Source organism: Amphibalanus amphitrite, unplaced genomic scaffold (assembly GCF_019059575.1).
Source record: "Amphibalanus amphitrite isolate SeventyFive unplaced genomic scaffold, NRLGWU_Aamphi_draft 000029F_arrow, whole genome shotgun sequence".
Classification (NCBI taxonomy): domain Eukaryota; kingdom Metazoa; phylum Arthropoda; class Thecostraca; order Balanomorpha; family Balanidae; genus Amphibalanus; species Amphibalanus amphitrite.
In genome coordinates this window covers 1228774-1250171 of record NW_024881525.1, presented here as the reverse complement: position 1 = coordinate 1250171, position 21398 = coordinate 1228774, and the positions used below count along the sequence as shown (strand labels likewise).

Sequence of the window (21398 nt, the reverse complement as noted above, 5' to 3'; positions counted from 1 at the left end):
GTTAAGCTGTGCTTATTATCTAAAAATGCTGTCCTATGGTTGTACTGTAGGGCCTCTTTTTTTATCCAATCTTATGATCCAATACACGCATCTGAAACTTTTTATGTCTGACGAGTCTGAGGTGACCTGAATTCTGGCTTGCGACCTCCAGGTGTGAGTAAATTTTTCGCACTTAGCTATAGGTAGTGAGGATATCGAGAGAATGTTCGTAACTTTCGATAATCTTTAGAAATCAAACATGTAGTTGATCAAAAGAAGTGATTTTTTTATTTATAAATGGGTAGAGTTACTTATAAACATACCCTTAAGTTTGCTTCTCCATTTTCGTTATTATTCCAGGATGCACAATTTATGGTAAAAAAACATAGTTCATGTTCCTTCCGTCAGTTAATGATTAAATTAATTTGAATGAAACTGAAACGAACTAAAGAATCTCACATCCCTGGCAGTCATGCTTTATATGTCGTGCGAAACTGCCGCTCCCCATTATGGCAGATTCATATGATAATAGCCCTGTCAAAATTCGACAGATATAACGACGATCACGGAAAAGATCGGGCCACTCTCGGCTGTTACAAGGCTGACGGAGAACGGAAAATACGGCAGCGCCGGCTCTACGGCGGGCTGACCTTCCGAACAGCTCCTGCATTCAGTTCCAGGAAGCGCTGGGGCGCAGACGGAGCGCTGCAGCCTTGCCGGTACCCGTCCCGTGCCCTCCCCTCCCCATCCGGCCCGATGGCGTCACTGTTGGTGGTGGGGGGGGGGGGTGGGTGGGGTGGGGGCGCTCACTATTCACCGCACGTCACATACCAACAAACTGGAGATGCGCTACTGGATACGACGGTAGCTGCCGACTTGTTTGTAGGCATGATGTGTAAGCTAGTTGTTTAAACTCTACACACAGAAAAATATTGACACCGTTAGCGGTGTAATTGCACAGTACATATCTGAGCACTTGAGGAAAGTTAATTTAGTCCCTTCCCCGCTTAAATTACTCGCGCTTCTAAATGAACACCAGGAAGAAGGTAATAGAACACTGTTAGGAGGGTTGGGTGTTTTACTACATGTAGCAAAACACCCAACCCTCCTAACAGTGTTCTATTACCTTCTTCCTGGTGTTCATTTAGAAGCGCGTGTAATTTAAGCGGGGAAGGGACTAAATTAACTTTCCTCAAGTGCTCAGATATGTACTGTGCAATTACACCGCTAACGGTGTTAATATTTTTCTGTGTGTATGCTACCAGTATCACAAGCTTATAAGCCACGTTGCCTGGTCAAGCTAGCCTGCTGAAACCGATTTTCCCACCTCCTGACGCCTAGTTTTACGCGATAGCGGGCCATTACTTGACCGCGTTCGACTTTCCACTTTTGTAGAACCGATAACACTTGAAGATGCTGTTGTTAAAATACACACCACACACAAGCGCGCATCACAAACAAACAAATCATCGCGTCCCGATAGGTTCGTGGAATTCTAGTCGGGCCGATAGCGGTAAGATCAGGATGATAAGATCAGTAAGATCGAGCTGATAGCACGGGCTTGATAGTGCCGAACACGCCGCTGTCTGCCGTGTGAGACGCTCCAGGGCCCACCCCACCCATGCGTATCGGCTGATACCAACCACTCGTAGACAGACAGATAAGGGTGCCGTTCGGTGGAGTCGTACCGTGCGCCGGGCCACGCCGCCCTGACTGCCGCCGGCCGCCGCGGGGTCACGCCAGCTGACTGCGACCCGTCCGGTCACGTGAGGTCGCGCCGGGTCGCGCCGGCTCACCCTGCGGGCTGTGTTGGGGCGGGCGCGGCAGGGGACCGGTCACGGCGCCGGTAGACAGTGCTCGACTCTGCTCGACTCGGAGTGCACGTGGCCAGCAGGAGCGGCAACTGTGATTTTACTGCGTAGTGGTGTGTTCTTTCAAGATGTCTAAATCAACCTCCGACAATCGGAACGGCCGATACAACGTGGTATGTTTTTGAATCGGCGATCCCTTTTATCGTAATGCACATGATCATCATGCTTACTACTGGATTTAAATATTGACTAATGTCTTATCTTTTGCTACGGTTAACGACCTATTATTCGAGGCAATAAAGAAAAAACCTTCGTGAAATGATAAGAGCAGAAGATCGTCAAATGTTATATGGCCAAATTTTATGGAAGTCCCTTGCCCACTAGCCAGTATCTGTAAACGAAACAAGCACGGAATGGAATGCACGTTTTGTTTGGCCGGAATCGCGATTCGGCGTATGTCGTCTCGCATTAGCCGCGCGTTTGCAATCTTTTCGTGGTTTCAAACGTTCAAACATGTGATTTGATGTTGCTCCCATGCATTAGGGTGGGTGTCAAGGTCACCTGAAGGTCAGGTCAGGTCATTGACCTTTGGTGACCTCGATTCACTTTTTCGAGTTTTACATGTTTCTAGGTTAGTTTTTTTAGCTGAATTCGAATTTAGCAACTATTTGAACATTTACGAAGTAGTTTTGGTGCCTTCGTAACATGTTACGACTTACAAAGCTGTCAGAGGCGGATGACAGGTACTACGAATACCCGTCACGACCCCTACCGGTTGACCTGGCCTGACCTGACCCGACCTGGTCTAAACGCTTAATAGCATCATCTGTGATCAAAACTAACACGGTATTCGCGATCAGCACCCCGGAAAACCCCTTAGCAGCCACACTTTACGACTTTCTAACAGGTCCCGATATTCCCGATTTTTGGGCCATTGACCTGACCTGGAAGGTCAACCGATGACCTAGGACCTTAAAATTTGGTATCATTGGCTTCCTCTTGTGACGGGCAACACGCTCGTTTTTTTCGCGAAGCTCTAGCTCCATCAGGACGACGGTGAAAACAGGGCGCCTGGGGCGATTTGATCAAGGTTCGTGAAATTTACACGTGACGTTTGGCATATCAGTAGGCGGAACTATGGTCAAGCGTACCCATTTTCGGGAACGCATTTTCGTTCCCATGTTTGGGAACGATAAACCCAAATATGGGAACGCCATGTAGGCATTATTTAAAACAAGAAAAAGAACCGTTAAATGACGTCCAAAAAATATAAAACGATCGTGAACCGCCTGATAGTTGTCTCAATATTGTTGGGAAAGAGTTTGATATTGTAAGGCCCATCGTAGTTTCAAATCGTTCCCCTATTTCTAAAGCAGTCCATCACCCGGGCCGCGAGCCCAAATTTGGGAACGCTCTCGTACACTGGCGCTGCAAGCGTTCCTTATTATGGGAACGGCGTACCCAAAATTGGGAACGATTTCACCGACGCCTTTCAGGGGCTCTTTTCATTAACAAGCATCACGTCCAACGCCGCAAATTATTGTTAACGCAACAATCATCAGATGACCTTTCCGGCAAGACCGTTGCATGTTTCGCCCGGTCTTCTGCTCTTTTATTCCCGTCGATCTCGCAGCGGGCACGCCCCCCTCTGCAGGATTACGTAATCCACAACGCTCAGCGATGTTCAACAAGGTCTTCCATACCTATATCCACCGTCCGCGCCGAGGGTGGAGACATGTCAAGCACCTGTCTGCTAATCACCGAGAGTTGACGAGCACAAGAAGTATCCAAAAATGGGAACGCTGAATATGTTACACCCTCAAAACACCTAGTCCCAATGAAAATCTAGTTTTTTCCTTTCTTAATGAGTGTAAGTGGCAAAAGGCCTGGTAGGATGGGCACGAGGAATGATGGAAATCAGCATAAAAATTATAAATAAGCCACACAGAGCGACCTATATCAGAGAAATTCCCCCCAAACGATCATGCTTAGAAACGCCGAAGACAAAAACCACGCTCATGACGCTGCTTATAAAACAACGCTAAACAGCTAGCATCCAAATAAAATATGTCTTTCAGGGCTGATAAAATACAGCTGAATGATTTTAAACCACTGAAACTGAGTTTACAACAGTAGTTCGGTAAAATCACTGACGTTCCACGCGGTCGATCGCCCCGACACCAAAAGTCAACAATATTACCTCGGGACTGTCCGCGTGTTCGCTTGCATATGTCAGCATCTGGTGTCGCTAGAATGAAACTTCATAACCAGGCGAAAATTATTATACTTGACCTCAAAATGTAAAAAATGCTTCATTTTCCTTAAAATTGCATGTTAAATGTCGTATAACCCATATTTCCACCATTCTGTCATTTTTAAAAAATCATTAAAAATATCATTCCACGGTCAATTTCCTTGTTCCACGGTCAGATTAAAGATAACTTTATGGAGATTTAGTAGATACTTAAATCAGCGTGCACTTTTTTGAGACGTGATGCACTTTTGAGTTTTAGTGGGCGAACGGCCGAAAAATTGCCTTCCGTTCTCATAAATGGGAACGCCCGTTCCCATATTTGGGAACTCCGTTCCCAAAAATGGGAACGTTCCTATATTTGGGTACTCATGACCATAGTTCCGCCTACTGATATAGAAGGCCCTTAGAGCGGGAGAAGTTCCAAATGTCACGTGACGAATATGCCCTCCGGCGCCCTGTTTTCACCGGCGTCCCTCCATCAGGGGCCAAACGCGAGGGGGGGTCGTACCCCTTGTGCCGTCGAAGGACTCAAAATGGCCTGTGCCGGCGAGGGTTAAAAGTTTGCCCTCAAAGTTTACTACTAGTACTTGTTATGTTCTAGTTCCGATCTGAACCATATCCATAACAGTCAAATTGTAAGGACTGATGCGAATCTGTCTGCATGGTACGAGCATTTATTGTGCAACCACGAGCGTCTGGCTAGGTCTATTAGCCTCGGAACTTATCCCCTGAGATGAGAAACTCCTCCCCCGCTCCTCTGAGGAAGTTGAGGGTTACGAAAATGCTCTACGCGCCTGCAGTCTGCTAGGCCAAAGCATGCTCCTTTGACGCAGCTAGACGATATTTATAGGAGGCTACAGAAAGAAACAATAATTACCATGAAAGCTTGTTCGATATTCCCATAAATCAAAGCGAAGTAGCTCTAAATAATCCTTTTGGCAAGAAAGCACATTTATTTTAGAATAGCATTTCATTTTTATTGAGCTCTGGTTACGTTGGCGATTCGGCCATTTGGCTGTTGCATGATCAAGGCTGTTGCATGTTATCGGCTCACCCAATATGCAGGCCAATGCACAGAACTTAACCTTCGCCCCAGTGTGTGGGGGGGGGGCATATGTTACCACCCTGTCGCGTTTTTTGCGTATAAATAAAAAACCGCGGTGCGTAGTGCCGCGCCGCTTGGCATAGCTTTTTGCACATCAATTTTAGACAATGTGTGAAATTTTTGACCCCAGGTCATGTCAGGTCAGGTCACCAGGTCAAGTTAACTGACCACTTGACCAGGCCTAAAAAAGTTTGCAATCATGTCCAGCCTTCAGTGTTTGTCAGAAAGGTTTTAAACTTGGTGGATTGCATGATGTTATGGGCGCCTACAATTTGTATATCTCGGATTTTTTATATTCGTGACCTAAGGTCAGGTCAGTGGCGTGACCTTACCATTATAAGTCAATGGAGAAAAATGAAAAATGCCTCTAGATCCGTGTGTACGCATAGGAACAGTCCAAATATTTGAGAATCACAATGATTTGGACCACCCGTGATGACCAAGGTGTCATTTTTGCTGATAGCCTCTACAAAGGTCATCCGAGGTCATTTGAGGCTACAAACAGATTTTTGCCAATAACTCGCGATTGGAAAGAGATAGAACGCTGGGGATGGCTTCATTGTGTTTGTCTTGTTGAGACGCATCGAATGATATGCAACATGACTTTTCCGGTCAGGTCATGACCTTGACCTGAGGTCAAACTTTCAAGTTGACCTTTCAAGGTCAAATTATAGTTCATTCGACGCGTCTCGGCGAGAGGAACACGATTCTGGCAATAGAAATGTCGTGGCTTTTTCTAGTCAATAGTTATTGTCGAAAAACACTTTGCGAAAAACAGCTATTTTTGGAGTTTTTGCCCTCTGGAGGCTAAACCGTTGACCTGAGGTCAATTTTGATAATGACCTTATCAAAAGAAGAGTTCAAAAGCTATCGATTGCTTTTCCATGCGCTTTTCTAGCTATCATAGTTCCTGAGATAAAAGCATGTTTTCTGAAAAATATAATGACATTTGGCAAATTTTGACCTTTGATTACCTCCAGTGACCCCAATATTGCTCCAAGATGAAAAATGACAGAAATACTTTCAAACGTACGCATTGAGAGCTATCGACTGCTTTTTACCGCGTCTTTCTAGCCCTCTTAGTTTTTGAGTTAGAGGTGGGTGGTAACATATGCCCCCCCCCCCCCCCACTAGGGCGAAGTTGGCTGAGACCGCCACTGGGGCGCGGGTTAACGATATAACCATGGATCACGCAAGAGCAAAAGCTCAAAAACCGATAGGATTTAACTTGCCGCAGCCTATGAGCCTCTAAGGTAATATTTCGGTAGCGTAATTGAACATTAGGTACCCCTCTGTTATGAGTAGATTGTACACACGTATAGGCATCAGAATGCTTCATAATAACTAGGTCTCCTTTGTAGTTTTTAGTCGTGCCGGTGGTCTTTTGGCGTCAGTGCGCTATCGCGCCGTCCCATCTGTGCCCATCGATACATCAGATCCTTCCTGTCGGCCGGACCCCGACACACGGACGGCCGTATGTCTCTCTTCCGACGTACGGTTCCACCCGTACAGTTTATGGCCCGAGACGTAATGCCCGACCTTATGTCACGAATGTCTGTCCGTGTCGAACCCTTCCCGCATGCCCGATAAGGTAGGTACGGCTCTCGCGAGATGAAGCGGTAGGTTTTGCACTTTTACATTTCTGGTTATACCTCAGGTGTACACTAAATTTATATCTGGTTATATCTGGTTATACTAATCGATCTACGATGAAGCCATTTTACACGATCATGGCCGGCTTGTGAACCAACAAGTCGATCGCATCTTCAACACTTAAAAGCTTAAGACGACGAAGATATAGCCTGAAGTACACTAAATTGTCTAGGTGCAAAACCTACCTCTAAAATCCGCGAGACCTGTACACCACCGGTTAAGTCTGGCCTATTCCACTACAGCGCTAGCGCTCAACCACTAGCTAGCGGCTTACGGGAGCCGGGCCAGTCAGTGAACGACTCCATGCGGCTGAGGAGTGATGGGTTCCTTCTCAAACACACGTCCATGCGCAGCAGGCGCCGCCTGTTTGCCCCATTCGTCTCCTGTGCGCCACTTACGTCGCGCCGGTGCGTCTGTTCACCGCTTTCGCCGCCGTTGCGCTGCAATCCCCGCTGCCGTGACACAGCACGCCGGGCAGTGGATGGCGGGTTTACCGACCGCTCGGCAGCGCGAGCACCTCCCAGACGGTCGTATACTGCGGTTACATAAGATGGGACCGCGGGCGTGCTAGCCCGCACCGCCGGCGGCGGGCGACTCCTGTCCACCCGTCCCGTCCCGTCCGTCCTGCACGGTCACTGCCGTAGTAGCAAGAAAGCTGGGCGGCAGCCTGCAGAGTTGCAGCGCGGGCGCACGGGGCAGACAGGTGTCCGACCTGGCACCGGCAAATTGGCGACGCTAGAGCCGGGACAATTATCTGAGAGGAAGACCTATTGGGAATATGATAACTGCGCTATTTTCATTTTATGATCTTTCCCATTTTTGTCCTAGATGCTAATCTACACGGAGAAAAATATTTACTCCGCTAGGTGGGGTTCTGACGTCCCAAATACAGTACCTATATTGGAGTAGATTTTCGCTTTGTTTTGGAATTTTATCCATTAAACTCCATCTTACCGGGTTTCAATACTCCAAACAGTTATGCATGAGGAGTAGGAGAACTCCCAAGTCCCAGGCTCCTTCATTTACTCTGGTACATCCAATGAGATACTAAAGTTACTCTGCCTCGTCATGAAATACTCCAAAGTTAGTGGTATATGAACACCCATAAAAGGAGTTTCCGAAATAAGGTGTTCGTAAATCCTTCGGGGAGTAAATATTTTCTCCGTGAATACAGTTGTTTGATGTCGTGCAATAAGCACCGTTGCGAAAGCTTCACCTTTCACCAAATAGAAACCTCTCGACGTGAAGCGCTTTTCAGGCACTAGTGCACTGAAAATGATATCCATTTGTATAATTGCATTATCCTGCCAAATGCCAAACAATGGGAGTGGGACAGCGTCTCCACGACAGCACTGTATGATATGTCTATCGGATGTTAACCACATACGAATAATAGACCGATGCCGCTTGGTACTGGATATTTAGAGCCATCCTATTCACCAGTGTGGTTTCATAAATCCATACCATTGTCTGAAATGTCGTCACTTTGGCATAAATTTGGTCGCCTTCGTTTATCAGAATTGCCTATTATTTTTTTCCAGCGTTTTGGGCGGGTATTTGTTTGGAATTGGGTTTCTCAGCAGTCAGCACCTCGTGGTTCACTCTTGACATCAATAGACAGTGCCTTTGTGTAACCTCAATTGACGATATTAAAATTGAATCAGCCATCAAAACAGGCAATCAGAAACTTTCCAGATGACATTAGACGTGCCATTTTAATTTTATAGTTCTCGACATTTATGGCTGCTCAAGCTGGGTGGAGTTCGGTGCAAGAAAACTGTAGCCATGTTTCTCACGCCACTGGCACTGGCAAAAACCGTCGGACGATTAATAGGTCCCGTTGTGTTGTACACTGCCTAATCTGATACCGATATCCCTCGCGCTGATCAAGTATGTATGCGGCTGGTACCGATCCCATTGGTGGGCATCACACTAACGGCAGAGAGCATCATCGCCGACCGACGTGACGGGCGAGCGAATGGTTTTCTGGTGAATTCCAACAGCTTATAGTAGTATCAGCCATAGGAGGGGGTGTATTGAGGCGGCGCTCCAGAGACGTGACTGGAATGCACTTACGAAAAGATGCTGGCATGATTAGCACGGATGAATGACACATGCCAAGCTTAACCAGTAAAGGAATAAACAACTTGGACAATATCAGTTATGTTGGAAGTAAATCAATGTGATCATGATGCATCTTTGTGTGAACATTAATTGAGTTAGGTGAAAGTTTTATCGGTTAACGTGCATGCAGGGGTGGTGTTGTAATTCTGACACGATGGAGAGGCAATAGAAAAACGTTTACATCTGCTTCGCTATTCAATGATTGTATGCTGGCCCGCCTTTACCGTCAATGACAGGACATTCGACCTTGAAATTTATGCATGGTTCCCGACCAACCAGTGCAGCGTCGAGCGCTGTCCGTTATATAAGAAGAGCTGAGGCGCCAGCCCTCGTGAACCACAGAATGCACATGTTGATCTTTTCCGACACGTATGGTGCAGAAGGTTATATTTAGACATTGAGCCTCTAATGTACCAATGCTTCGGTATTTGTCGTCCTACAACTATTCTAATGGTATATGGCATCCGTGGTTATGTGGAAATATAATGGGCATGATTGTCACGCTGCTGTTATGATTACGCATTGCCTATACCTACTTCAATGATTGTTAAAGTTTTTAGATAATTATATAATGAAATAGTTTTTGCTCGTATTATATTCATGAAAGTATAATTAAAACACCAGAAAAACTTGAACCTTGACCTATATTTCGTCCATGGGATTTCACCAGGGTATTTGGAAACAAATTTTGAATTTTATGAGCAAACAAAAGTACAACACGTGACATCCATATGAGTCGAGTACATTAACACATCACAAATAATTCAATGACGCCAAGGAAAGGCAGGATACGTAAAGTAATTGATGGTGACTAAAACCAAAATTTTTACTACTCATTGGATCGTACCACCAACCTGACCACAGCCCCCTGCACCCCAAGCAGACCACCCTGACCCCCCCCCCCCCCTCTCTCCCCTCGGCAGGTCGGCAACAAGCGTGAACACCTCTACAAGATTCTGATCATCGGCGAGCTCGGTACGGGAAAGACGTCCATCATCAAGCGCTATGTGCACCAGTTCTTCTCGGATCACTATCGTGCCACCATCGGCGTGGACTTTGCGCTCAAAGTGCTGCACTGGGACCCCAACACCACCGTGCGGTTGCAGCTGTGGGATATCGCAGGTGGGTCCAGCGGCGGTGGCGATCTGCAAAGTAGTGCGGTCCTGGTAGCGGTATTAGAGGCAAACTGAGCGTTCTAATTGTCGGCAATTACGGCCCGCACCCGAGTGAATCTACCGCTACAGTAATGGGATTAGACGGACGAGCGGCTCTTGCATTCTGCACCACCTTTCAACTCATGCCGAGACATAGTACGTGGTGGGCATAGTTATGCTAAGACCCGAACAGCATAAACCGTATTATTATGTATTATGTAACTTACTTGTTAAGCTGTCAGAAAGTTTCTTGTTTTGGAGGCATGCATGAAGATTTTTACAGGGTAGGCTGCAATAGGGTCCATAGTTGAGCTCGCTCTTTGGAACATTGAACACTGTCTCGATGAGTTCGGAGTAACTGCTTATTTTAACTCGCACGATGGTGAGGAAGGTCATTACGCTGCCATCCTAGGGTGTTTTTATTATTTTTATTATTTAAATCAGCGCTGTTTTACACGTCGTGCATTTCCCACTCACTTGATAATGTTATTGCAAGAGTTTTCCGCCATCAGCGAAAATGGTTGGCTGTAATATAAATAAGAGAGCACCTTTTTTGGACATCTCGCAAACGCAATAAATAAGAAGAAAAGGAAAGGAGAGAAAACCATCTCGGTTGATTTGAAATTAAAGACAGCGATGAAATCTATTCCTTCTCTACGAATGCTGAATTTTCTCAGTTTACGCTCTAGAAGCCGTCCTTTTTAACTGCAGTTAAGACACAGTCGCTTCGGCGAATCAACTCCGATTTCGGCGAATCCGGAGTGGCTCGATCTGTGCTCGCCTCAGATGGTTGGTATGCTGTATTTCCCCGCGATCCATCTTGACCATTCATTTCACTGCGGCGGGTGGCCGCGGTCGGCCGGCCGTCCGTGGGGCTGCCATCGCTCACCTACCTGTCCGCGCGCCGGCTGACCTCACCGCCGGCTGTCCGCAGGCCAGGAGCGCTTCGGCTCGATGACGCGCGTCTACTACAAGGAGGCGGTGGCGGCGTTCGTCGTATTCGACGTATCACGCTCCGTCACCTTCGACGCCGTCATGAAGTGGAAAAACGACCTGGACCAGAAGGTGCAGCTGGCTAACGGCGACTGCGTGCCCTGCGTGCTGCTGGCAAACAAGGTGAGATCGCCGCCCTGCAAACACACATGGAGCTAGCACAAGCACCTGAGGTATGGCTGATAGTTGAGCCAGCACGCATTTATAAGCGGGTAATTGGCGTATATGTCTGACCTTAATAGCTTGTTCCTACTTAACCGACTAACTTAAGAATTCTACAAAGAAGACCGAAACCGTTTGAGCTGATTATCACCTTTAACTCAGATTAACACCTTTCCTCAGAAGGCTGCATAGTTTTCGTGTTTGCTGAGGCAGTTACTTTGGTCTTTAGCCCCTGGTTCTTTCCAAAGGCGCAGTGATTAACTCCCGCTCTGGCGCAAATTAAAATGGTTGGGACGAATGTCAGCTACCACCATTACTCCGCCGCCCAGCAATACACATCATGTATGTGTAAAAACACAAATGTCCTCCGTTCTCCTCCACTACCAATGACGTGTTTCACGGGACCAGTGATACATCTCTCGGCTTTCACTGTGGCCCTGGTCAGGTTCGTTACCTATCTCTATCCTCATCTGAACAGAATCTAGACAGCTTTCACGCAGACACGACTAACTGCCTGCGGCTCTGGTTGAGTATTCACGCCCAGTAATGGCCCTTTCACACGTAGCAACTTTTCCGGTCGCCGGCGACGGCAACTGTCGCCGGCGATCGCCAGCGACCGGGGTCAGTCGCCGGCAACTCCGCAGTTGTCGATATCAGCTGACCAGTCGCCGGGGTGTGACGTAGCAGTCGTGTCAGCCAATCATTGAAGAGTTGTCGGCGTTGCCGAGAAAGTTCAATTTTTCCAACATTTTGAAGTCGCCGGCGACTGTTCTAGCCAGCCGCCGCTCAACTGTCACGTGACCCGCTTGACCTTGAGTTGGCACCAGATATTGCGCTGCTGATACATGCAGCGGCGCAGCTTATTTTACTGCATTATTCAAGGTACTAAATATTTGGACATGTTTTGCAGGATGATAACTACCGTCTAGGTAATATTGGAATAATATTTATTAGATCTATTATTGAAACAATACATAATATCAATGAAAATTCAATCAAACTGCGATTCTTCTACATTGGAATTCAATGCACTCAAGCATAAAACTGAAAAGTGATGTGTACTTGCAGTTCCTCCATTTTTCCTAACGCATCAGCCAAGACTACGAGTGCTGCAGATTTTGCTCACCTGTCTTGTTTATTCAACTACAACCCTGTTCTCAATAAATGAATAACTTCGCTGTAACGACATTAGCATTGAAGGAATGGTTGGTGGTAAGCATGGGACAATCACAGTGATTTGTGGTCACACATTTGAACCGTGCTTTGTATGTGAAAAACAGAAAAAAGGCATTCTAGAAATGTAGCAGAAATTCAAATGCCAGAAACGGACCTGAGGAACGGCGAAGCCTACCACCCACATAGGTAAAACACAGGCTTTCATTATGTCAAAAACAGATGCTGTATTATCTAAAGCGCTGGATTGGGGAACACAAGTGTACCCCCCCCCCTTATAACAAAATGCATTTTTCCACACAGTGGATATCACTAAACATGGCGAGGTGACAGTATATGACACCATACGCGCGACCACATAAAAATGCAGCACGCGCGGACACGGGGCAAGGACGGTGGCACAATATGCCGATACCCAAGAAGAGACAAGCCTAGGTCAAAGGTAACAATACTGTGACAGAAATCTTAAAATCAGCCTGGACACAGCTCACTCTTCATGACCGTTTTTATCGAAAATAGACCAACAAAACACCAAGGCTCCTTCGTCCAAAACTCAAAACTCGACATGCCGCTCCAAAGGCCTTGCAAAACAGCGCACACCAACAACGCATAATAGCCAGCAACGCACACGACAGGATTTTCGAGGCCCGAGTCGTCAGCCGCCGCCGCCGCCACCTCCCGGCAGCTGATTGCTGAGTGCCTTGCTCCTTGCCCACCGGCGCCGATCGTGGCGACCTCTTTACTCTGGCAGAATCGACCCTACCGAGCGGCGACAGCATTCAGAAGTAAAATGACAAATGAATTCACTGCACTTATGTCAGAAAATCGAATGCACATGCCATGGTCACACGCGGTGCCGTCCACGGGGCCGGCAGAAGCTGCACACTGTCACCGAACACCACCTGCACCTTGGACGCAGTATGTGAGGGCTTGGCGGACGCGCGCCGCCTCGCGTGCGGTATTGGCATCAAGGCCCGGACACGAGGGAGCACAGTCACACTCGGCGCAATCAGAGCACACCGTCCGGGGCCGTCAGTGTCGATCTCCTGACCTCACAGAAAGTTGTGCAGCACACAGGTGAACGCCGTCAGTGTGGTGACTGGTGCGCAGCACACCGTCCCACGGAAGATCGTCTGTGGGCCGTGGTGCAGATGCTGTCTCTAGGCAGAGTCAACAGTGCAGTGGCAGAAGTTGAACATTCAGCTGCTAGACTCCTTTTCGGGTCAGCAATGCCGTCGAGTTGGCCATCAGGTGGTGTTGCAGAATCATCAGGTACTCTTGATCAGGTACATCAGGTACAGAACCTCTTGACTCATCAGGTAACGCTGTGACTTGTCTGCCAGGCACAGAGGGCGGACATGTCAGAACATACTTCAAATACATTTTTAAAAATCATTTTTTAACCAAAAGCTCTGCATATTAGGAAGCCTGGAATAGGCTATTGCTTAGCATCATAAAAACTACCCAAATACCCAAATCAGGTTAGGCTTGGTTTACCCAAATACCCAAATCAGGTTAGGTTTGGTTTTTACACTTCAGGCTAAAATGAGAACTATCTTACATCATTATCTTCGATGACGCTTTTTGTCTTGCACAATTGGCAATCAGTATTCAGTGACACAGAATTGGAATTTGTGGTTCAGAAACCTAGCATTATTTCACACCTAGCATTTTAAGGCAGTGCTCATTCTTTTTGAAAGCAAGTGTATTTTTTAATATAATTTTCTAGGTAATTCATTTCCTACTGAATATGGTTATGAGACCATTGTTACTAATTTTGGTATTGTTAAGGCAGCTGTAGCATGAGTGGGCATATGCTGTAGAGACTGGAGTGATTAAAGTCACTAGAGGCTTGAGGGTTTTTTTAGACATTATGCAGCAGCCTGGGGAGATATGCAGAGGCAAGTCTAGGCACCACCAGAAGGGGGACAAGCAGTCAGCACAACACACAGCGGGCACAAGGGGAGAAGATTGTAAAAACTATTGCCTGGATCCACCTCTGTGGACATCCTCAGGCATGCCTCTGTGGACATCTCCAGGCTGCTGCATGTAAAAAAAAGTATCAAGCCTCTAGTGACTTTTTCCACACTGCAGCAAATGCCCGCTTATTCTTGGTCTGCTCTACCTTCCTCCAATTATGAGTTTTGTGTGAAAATGACATTTTTACATTGGTGGAGCTTGTGTGCGCATGGTACACATAAGCCACGCCGGCAGCATTGCTGCAATGAATAGAAAACAGCTCCAGGGCCAAAATACATACCACCTAATACCTTGCCAAAATACATGACATACCACCTGCTGGGCATACTGCAATTATTTATGTACTAATAAGCCATGGATTATCATTTGCCATGTGAGCACGCACACACATGCGAACCCACACGGAAAAAAATATTTACTCCCCTAGGTGGGGTTCTGACGTCCCAAATACAGTACCTATATTAGAGTAGATATTCGCCCTATTTTGGAGTTCTATCCATAACTCCCTAAAACTATCAAAAGGCGATTCATTACTCCCTTGGTGTTTTGAAACTCCCTTGTAAAACGCAATTGAAACTCCCTTTTAGGGAGTGAAAAATAATAGGGAGTAGTGGAACCTAAGAGGAGTAATAAAACTCCTTATTAACTACTCCTTATTCCGGAGTTATGATCGCAAAAGGGAGTTTCACTACTCCTGTTCTGCAAGTGAAACTCCTTTAAATTTGTCTGTGGAGTAATGTCACACCGAAAACGAGACATGCTAAGTGGTTCCAAAACTCCCAAAAAGGTACTCATCCCAAATACAGTACTTATATTAGAGTAGATAAAGTTAACATTCTGGAGTTTTCCAAAAAGGGTGTGATGTCACCCCAAATATACGGGTTGAGTCACTCCTAATTTTGGGCAGGACGCACATTGCACAAGCCCCAACTGACATAATCAGAGCATTTCCAGCTGGAATTTTAACAAATATGGATCATTTATACCGTTATGATTGCAAAAAAAGTTACTATGATGCTATGACGTGACGTGTGTTGTGAGGCTGAAATAAGAACCAGTCTCTTCCTATTTCTTTCGCGCATTTCGGAGACACAGTTTAGCTATAGTGTAATAAATAACCAGCAGACGAAAAAAAAAAATCTCGAGCATATCCAACAAAAACACTGGATTATAAACAATATTTCTTCTGTATTCTCGTCAACCAAATCATGCATGTAACAGCAGATTTAGCACAAGATGGCCAGGAGCCACAAGGATTTGCCACTGGGTTTACAGAAAATCTGCAGCAGCATCCAGTATCATCCAGTATAGCAGCGTCCAGCAAGTACAGCAATGGTGAACGAAGCAGCTATCATAGATGTTAACCCTCGCCCTGGCAAGGGGCGGGGTCGATGCGACCCCACCCCCTAAGGGTTTTCAAAGATAGCGTAAAAACGGCGGCGCACAGCACCGCCAAATTTGGCACTGCCTATGGGGCAACCTTTTTACATGAGACCTGAAAATTTCAGATCCGGGTGACCTTGGGTCAGGTCACCAGGTCAGAACAACCGGTACAAGGTCATGGTCAAATTTCAATTTGTTTATGCACCTGTCCAACTCACAATTTTGGACTGATTTCCTTCAAACTTTCAGGATGTACTAAGTTCACCGAGTTGTATAACATATTGTTCGGGTTTTTATGTCGCTGACCTGAGGTCAGTTAGAGGTCATTACGTCGTAATGTTAAGCCTATGGGAAAATATTCAATTCGGAAAATATTGAAGATATCCGCTTCGTTCTATCACTTTTGTGCTTTGAAACCACAGTACTTAGCATTATGCCACTTGGTGCTTCTTTGTTTGGTGTACTTATCCAAGGGTCAGGTCAAATGAGGTCAACTGAGGTCAAATGACGTTTGTGCCGATAACTTGTCACATAATAAAGATAAAGCTTTCAAAATGGTACCATTCTGTTTCTCTTGAACAGCCGAGTCGAATGATATGCAACATTAAGCATTTTGACCATTCTTAAGACTTAAGTTGTACTTAGGTTGTGCTTAGTATTTCAAGTACACCTAAGCAAGCAAAAAAAAAGTACATCGTTCGACGCGCCTTGACGTGCTGAGTTCACTGTTGCTTTTGTTTTTGTTCTATCTTAATTAGATAAAAAGTTAGAAGCGAAAAACTTTTGACCTGTTTTAGCGTTGCACAGGGGTGAGAACTCCAGGGGGCCCACATACCTACCAAATTTGGTGTTTCTAGGTGCCATAGGAGGCATTAATGTTGCATATCATTCGACTCGGCTGTTCAAGAGGAACAGAATGGTACCATTTTGAAAGCTTTATTTTTATTATGTGACAAGTTATCGGCACAAACGTTATTTGACCTCAGTTGACCTCATTTGACCCAGCCCTTGTTATGAAAAATGACCTGCCAGGGTGAGGGTTAAAAAATGAACACATTTTTATGCAGAAACAATTGAGATGTGAGACTCTCCATAACACTGTAACACGGTCATAGGGGTGTGATTCTAAACACACATATCCAGCGCCGTGCTGGTGACCTGCGAGTTTTCCGTGGAGTGCTGGGAGGGGGGGGGACGGCGTTTTCGCGCCCCAGTCTAACTCGGCTCTCGGGTCATCTAGCGACACGCGGTAAACGGCACTTCGATAGTCAAAAATAATGAAGAAAATAATCCTGTCATTTTTAGATCATGTCAAAGATCAGGTCACCAGAGGTCATCAAAGGTCAAATTTTGCCTCTTTCAATAGTTTAAAGTTTTTGAAAACCGACGCATAACTTGGGAACCAAAAAGAGCCACTGCACCGCGAAAAGGCGCGTTCGATAGCCAATTTTAACGCTCTTTCGTAATGTGTCCTCAGATGTGACCTCAGGTCAACAGTTTAGCCTCTAGAGAGAAAAAAGAACTCCACAAATAACCGTTTTACGAAAATAATAGTGTATTTCTGTAATCACCTTTGACTCAATAGAGTCGCGACATTGCTGTTGGCAGCATCATAAAAACATCGGCATTGAAAATTTTACTTAACACGCGCAGTGGAAGGGGGGGGGGGCGGATTTCGCCCACCCCTCCTGTTTTTCGCCAATAACTCGCGCCGCAAGCATAATATCAATGTGAAATTTCGGCTACCTGTCCAGAATTTAATTGCGGATCTTCTCGTACAAGAAGTAAGAAAATCGGTTCACAACTTTTCTAGTAATAGCGGTGTAAAGTCAAACATCCTGCCGCCGCGGCGGCGCGGCGGCGCGGCGGCCGGCGCTAGCCGTTACGCGCCGCCTGAATTGTAGACTGTGCCGGGGCGGGACGGTTCCGTCTTTACATCGCGCTCCTTACCGCTGATTATATTAGATTCGCGTCAAATTCGGTGAGAAGACTGAGAAATGTACAGGCAATCATATGGTCAAATAATTTTGAAAATCGGCCGGTAACAACTTGAGTTATGAGTGTGTAAACACAAAATTGTGATTGCCGCGTTTCCCGCGTCGGCCGATGCCGCCTCAGCCGGCGACATCTTACCCTTCGCAGGCTTCTAACTGCCATATTTATTGTTGGACTATCTAGAAATTGACCATACATACTCACAAATGTTTGCTCTTTCGTATAGTGAAAGTTTAAAAAAAATCGGCCGGTAACTTTTTGAGTTATCGGCGTGTAAACGCAAAAAAGTCGCTAATATGGCAGATTTGATCACATTTGACCTCATTTGACCTTGAAGATATTGACCTAGGGTCATGAAATTCACACACAACAGAGTTCCCCATGGCCCGCACCTACCCTCCAAATGTCGTCTTTCTAGCTCCAGTGGGAGCTGAGATCTTAGGGGGGGGCGACATCCGCCCCCCCCCCTTCCACTGGGCGTAGTACTCGCAACCCTTCCACTGCGCGTGTTAAGGTCAAGGTCATGACTTGACCGGAAAAGGTCATGCTGCATATCGGTCGATTCTTTTCGTCAAGCTGAACACATCTGAGGTTTTTTACCGCTCTAGCATGTCTCTCAATCGATGTTATAGACTTAGAGAGTGTTTAGAACGACGTTTTCTCCCATTCACTTATAATGGAGATTGCGCAAAATTGCCCTGGCATTAGGTCATCGATATGAAAGTTCTGAGATATAGGTATATTTTATAGATTCTTTTACTTTTATCAATCGCCGAAAATTGCAATATAATCATTCAGTCGGTGTAGCTACTACGAGCATTCTTTCTGCGGTGAGGTCACTTGAAGTGGCCTGGTGACCTGACCTTTGGCGACCTGGGTCTGAAATTTTAACAACATTTGTGGGAAAAGATGCATGAGCAGGTGTGCCAAAGAAGACGGTGGCTCCACGCAGCCATTTGTGAGCTATCTGCGAAAACCACGGGGGGGGGGGGTGTCCAAACGCTCTCCCCGGTCAGAGCGGGTTTAAATCGGTATTAGTCGCTGCATCTCGCGACGGCACACATGCTCGTTTTTTCCGCGAGCCTCTAGCTCAAGTTGGAAAGAAATATGGGAAGGGGATTCGCCCCTCGACGTGGGTGCATGCAGAAAACCGGTAGGTCCGGGGACGGTTAAGGTTATACAACACTGTGGCTCAGCATCCATGCATAGTGTGCATTGCACACACTGTCTCCGTGAGGGTTGTGCTGGATGAATAGACAACCACGCGTTGGACACTATTCGTTTATCCAACGTATTCCTCGTCGTGGAACGGGCTTCCGAGCGTGTTTGCCAACCATGCTTGCCAGCATTATCTGCAATGGAAAATGTTCCGTTGTGACTAAAAAAGACAATATTTTAAGTCTGCATAGGTGGGGTCAATGGGTTTCTGAGAAACTTTGTCTAGGAGCTAGGGACATTCCCAACATCTGATGAAATTTGATGCAACTATTAGGTCACTGCATTGGGCGAGGAGTGATGTTTGCTCTGCTCTGTGCTCAACCTTCGCAATTGATAACTTGAGCTTTTTAACATTTCCGTATAACATTTTATATAACTAACATTTCCATAAACATTTCAATTCCGGAATTCACGCTTGAGTGCATTTGTCTTTTGATGTGGCGGGTAATTTTCGGAAAATAATTGAGATAGGCCTATTCTAATAAAGCAATATATATACATACACGTATTTTTTCATATGCCTTTCATTAAAACCAGTTTCATTGTTTAACCCTCGCCGGCACAAGGGGGGGGGGCAGGTTTTTCGCAAATAACTCGCGCAAAAAGCGGCTGATCGCGACGACACTTTCAGTACCCTCGTGTTAATCAATTTTACACCTACCCTGATAATTTCATGACACTGACCCAAATGACCTTTGACCTGTGGCCTATTTTCCAAGACCATGTTTGGCCAGAATCGCGATTCGGCGTACGTCGGCTCGCATTACCAGCGCGTTTGCAGTCTTTTCGTGGTTTCAAGCGTTCAAACATGTGATATGATGTTGGTCTCATGGATTAGGATGGGTGTCAAGGTCACCTGAAGGTCAGGTCAGGTCATTGACCTTTGGTGACCTCGGTTAAAAACCATTTGAACATTTACAAAGTAGTTTTCGTGCCTTCGTAACATGTTACGAGGCTGTCAGAGGCGGTTGACACCTATGTACTACAAATACCCGGCAGCACCCTTACTGGTTGACCTGACCTGACCTGGCCTACATGCATAAAGACATCATCTGTGATCAAAACCAACATGATATTCGTGATCAGCGCCCCGAAAAAAACAGCAGCCACCCTTTACGATGTTCTTGCAGGTCCCGATTTTCCCGACCTTTGGGTCATTGACCTGACCTAGAAGGTCAACCGATGACCTAGGACCTCAAAATTGGGTATCATCGGCTTCCTCTTGTCAAGGGCAACACGCTCGTTTTTTCCGCGAAGCTCTAGCTCCATCAGGGGCCAAACGCCAGGGAGGTTGTACCCCCCCCCCCCCCCCTGTGTCGTCGAAGGACGCAAAATGGCCTGTGCCGGCGAGGGTTTAAGTATAAATTACCTTATGAAAAGGCTACACTGAATATGGGGCATGGATCATGCAGCACAGATAACCAATGACATTCAGGTACTCAGATTATTTTTCAAAGAAAGGAGCAAAATAGAGCAAAAAACCGGAACATGTAAACCATTACCCCGGGTTTCCAAAAACTGTAAATCTTTTATTAATTTTCGTTTTCAACCCTTGTATGTTCTGCCATGACAAGTCTACGACAAAGGGGAACAGGCGGTGATGACGTTCATTGCATTCTCTAATTTTGCCAAAAGTGTATAGCTACCAAAAAAGAATGATTCCGGGAAGAGCCGGCATAAGTACTGGACGTCAATATTTTGGGCAAAGAAAAAAAAACATTAATATGTCACGAAGCAAATATAACTGTTGAACGCATCTCCAAAGTCGCAGCGAGAAGGGACTTGCCTGAATTGTGAGCTCGAAGATCCTGTCAGTTATATGCAGTGAGATGATAGTTGCTGCTGCGAGAGCGTCGTCTCCGAGCGTGTCGTCACCATGTCCCACCTTTTCCTGCACCACTCTCCGCCGAAAACTCTCACAACCCACTGACAGTCCACTGACACCACCACCGGCATGTTCACTGTATGGCGCAACTGCCAACCGACTGCTGCCTTGAAAATGGCGTCGAATAACGCACGTGCATCAGCGCCGCGATGGCGGCAAAACTCTTTCAAGAGGAGTTTCAGGTCTTTTTTCGGAGTTCAGTTACTCTTCTTTTCTTTTGACTGTTCTCTCGGTTCTTCGTTAACTCCCTTTGCGGTGAATTACTCTGCATTGCGTACTTCCATGCTTATTCGAACTGTCACAGCAGAGTAACAAAACTCCGACCGGATTTGTATACTCCGAGCGGTTATGCATGGGGAGTAAATGAAATCCCAATCTCTTTCCTTTACTCCGACAGATAAAGTGAGGTACTTTTATTACTCTTCCTCGCCATGAAATACTCCAAAATGAATGGTATATGAACACCATCAAAAGGAGTTTTCAAAAAAAGGTGTATGTAAATCTCTCGCGGAGTAAATATTTTTTTCCG

General features: G+C 46.1%; 1 protein-coding gene across 1 annotated transcript in view; it reads left to right on the top strand.

Annotated features, from left to right (window-relative positions):
• The window catches only part of LOC122365833 (EF-hand calcium-binding domain-containing protein 4B-like), a 49669-nt gene that overhangs the window by 16512 nt on the left and 11759 nt on the right, over nt 1–21398 (top strand). Inside the window, exons 3-4 of the mRNA XM_043337415.1 lie at nt 9850–10048; nt 11015–11196. Of these exons, the coding sequence (XP_043193350.1) occupies nt 9850–10048; nt 11015–11196 (381 nt within the window). The remainder of the gene's footprint in view (nt 1–9849; nt 10049–11014; nt 11197–21398) is intronic.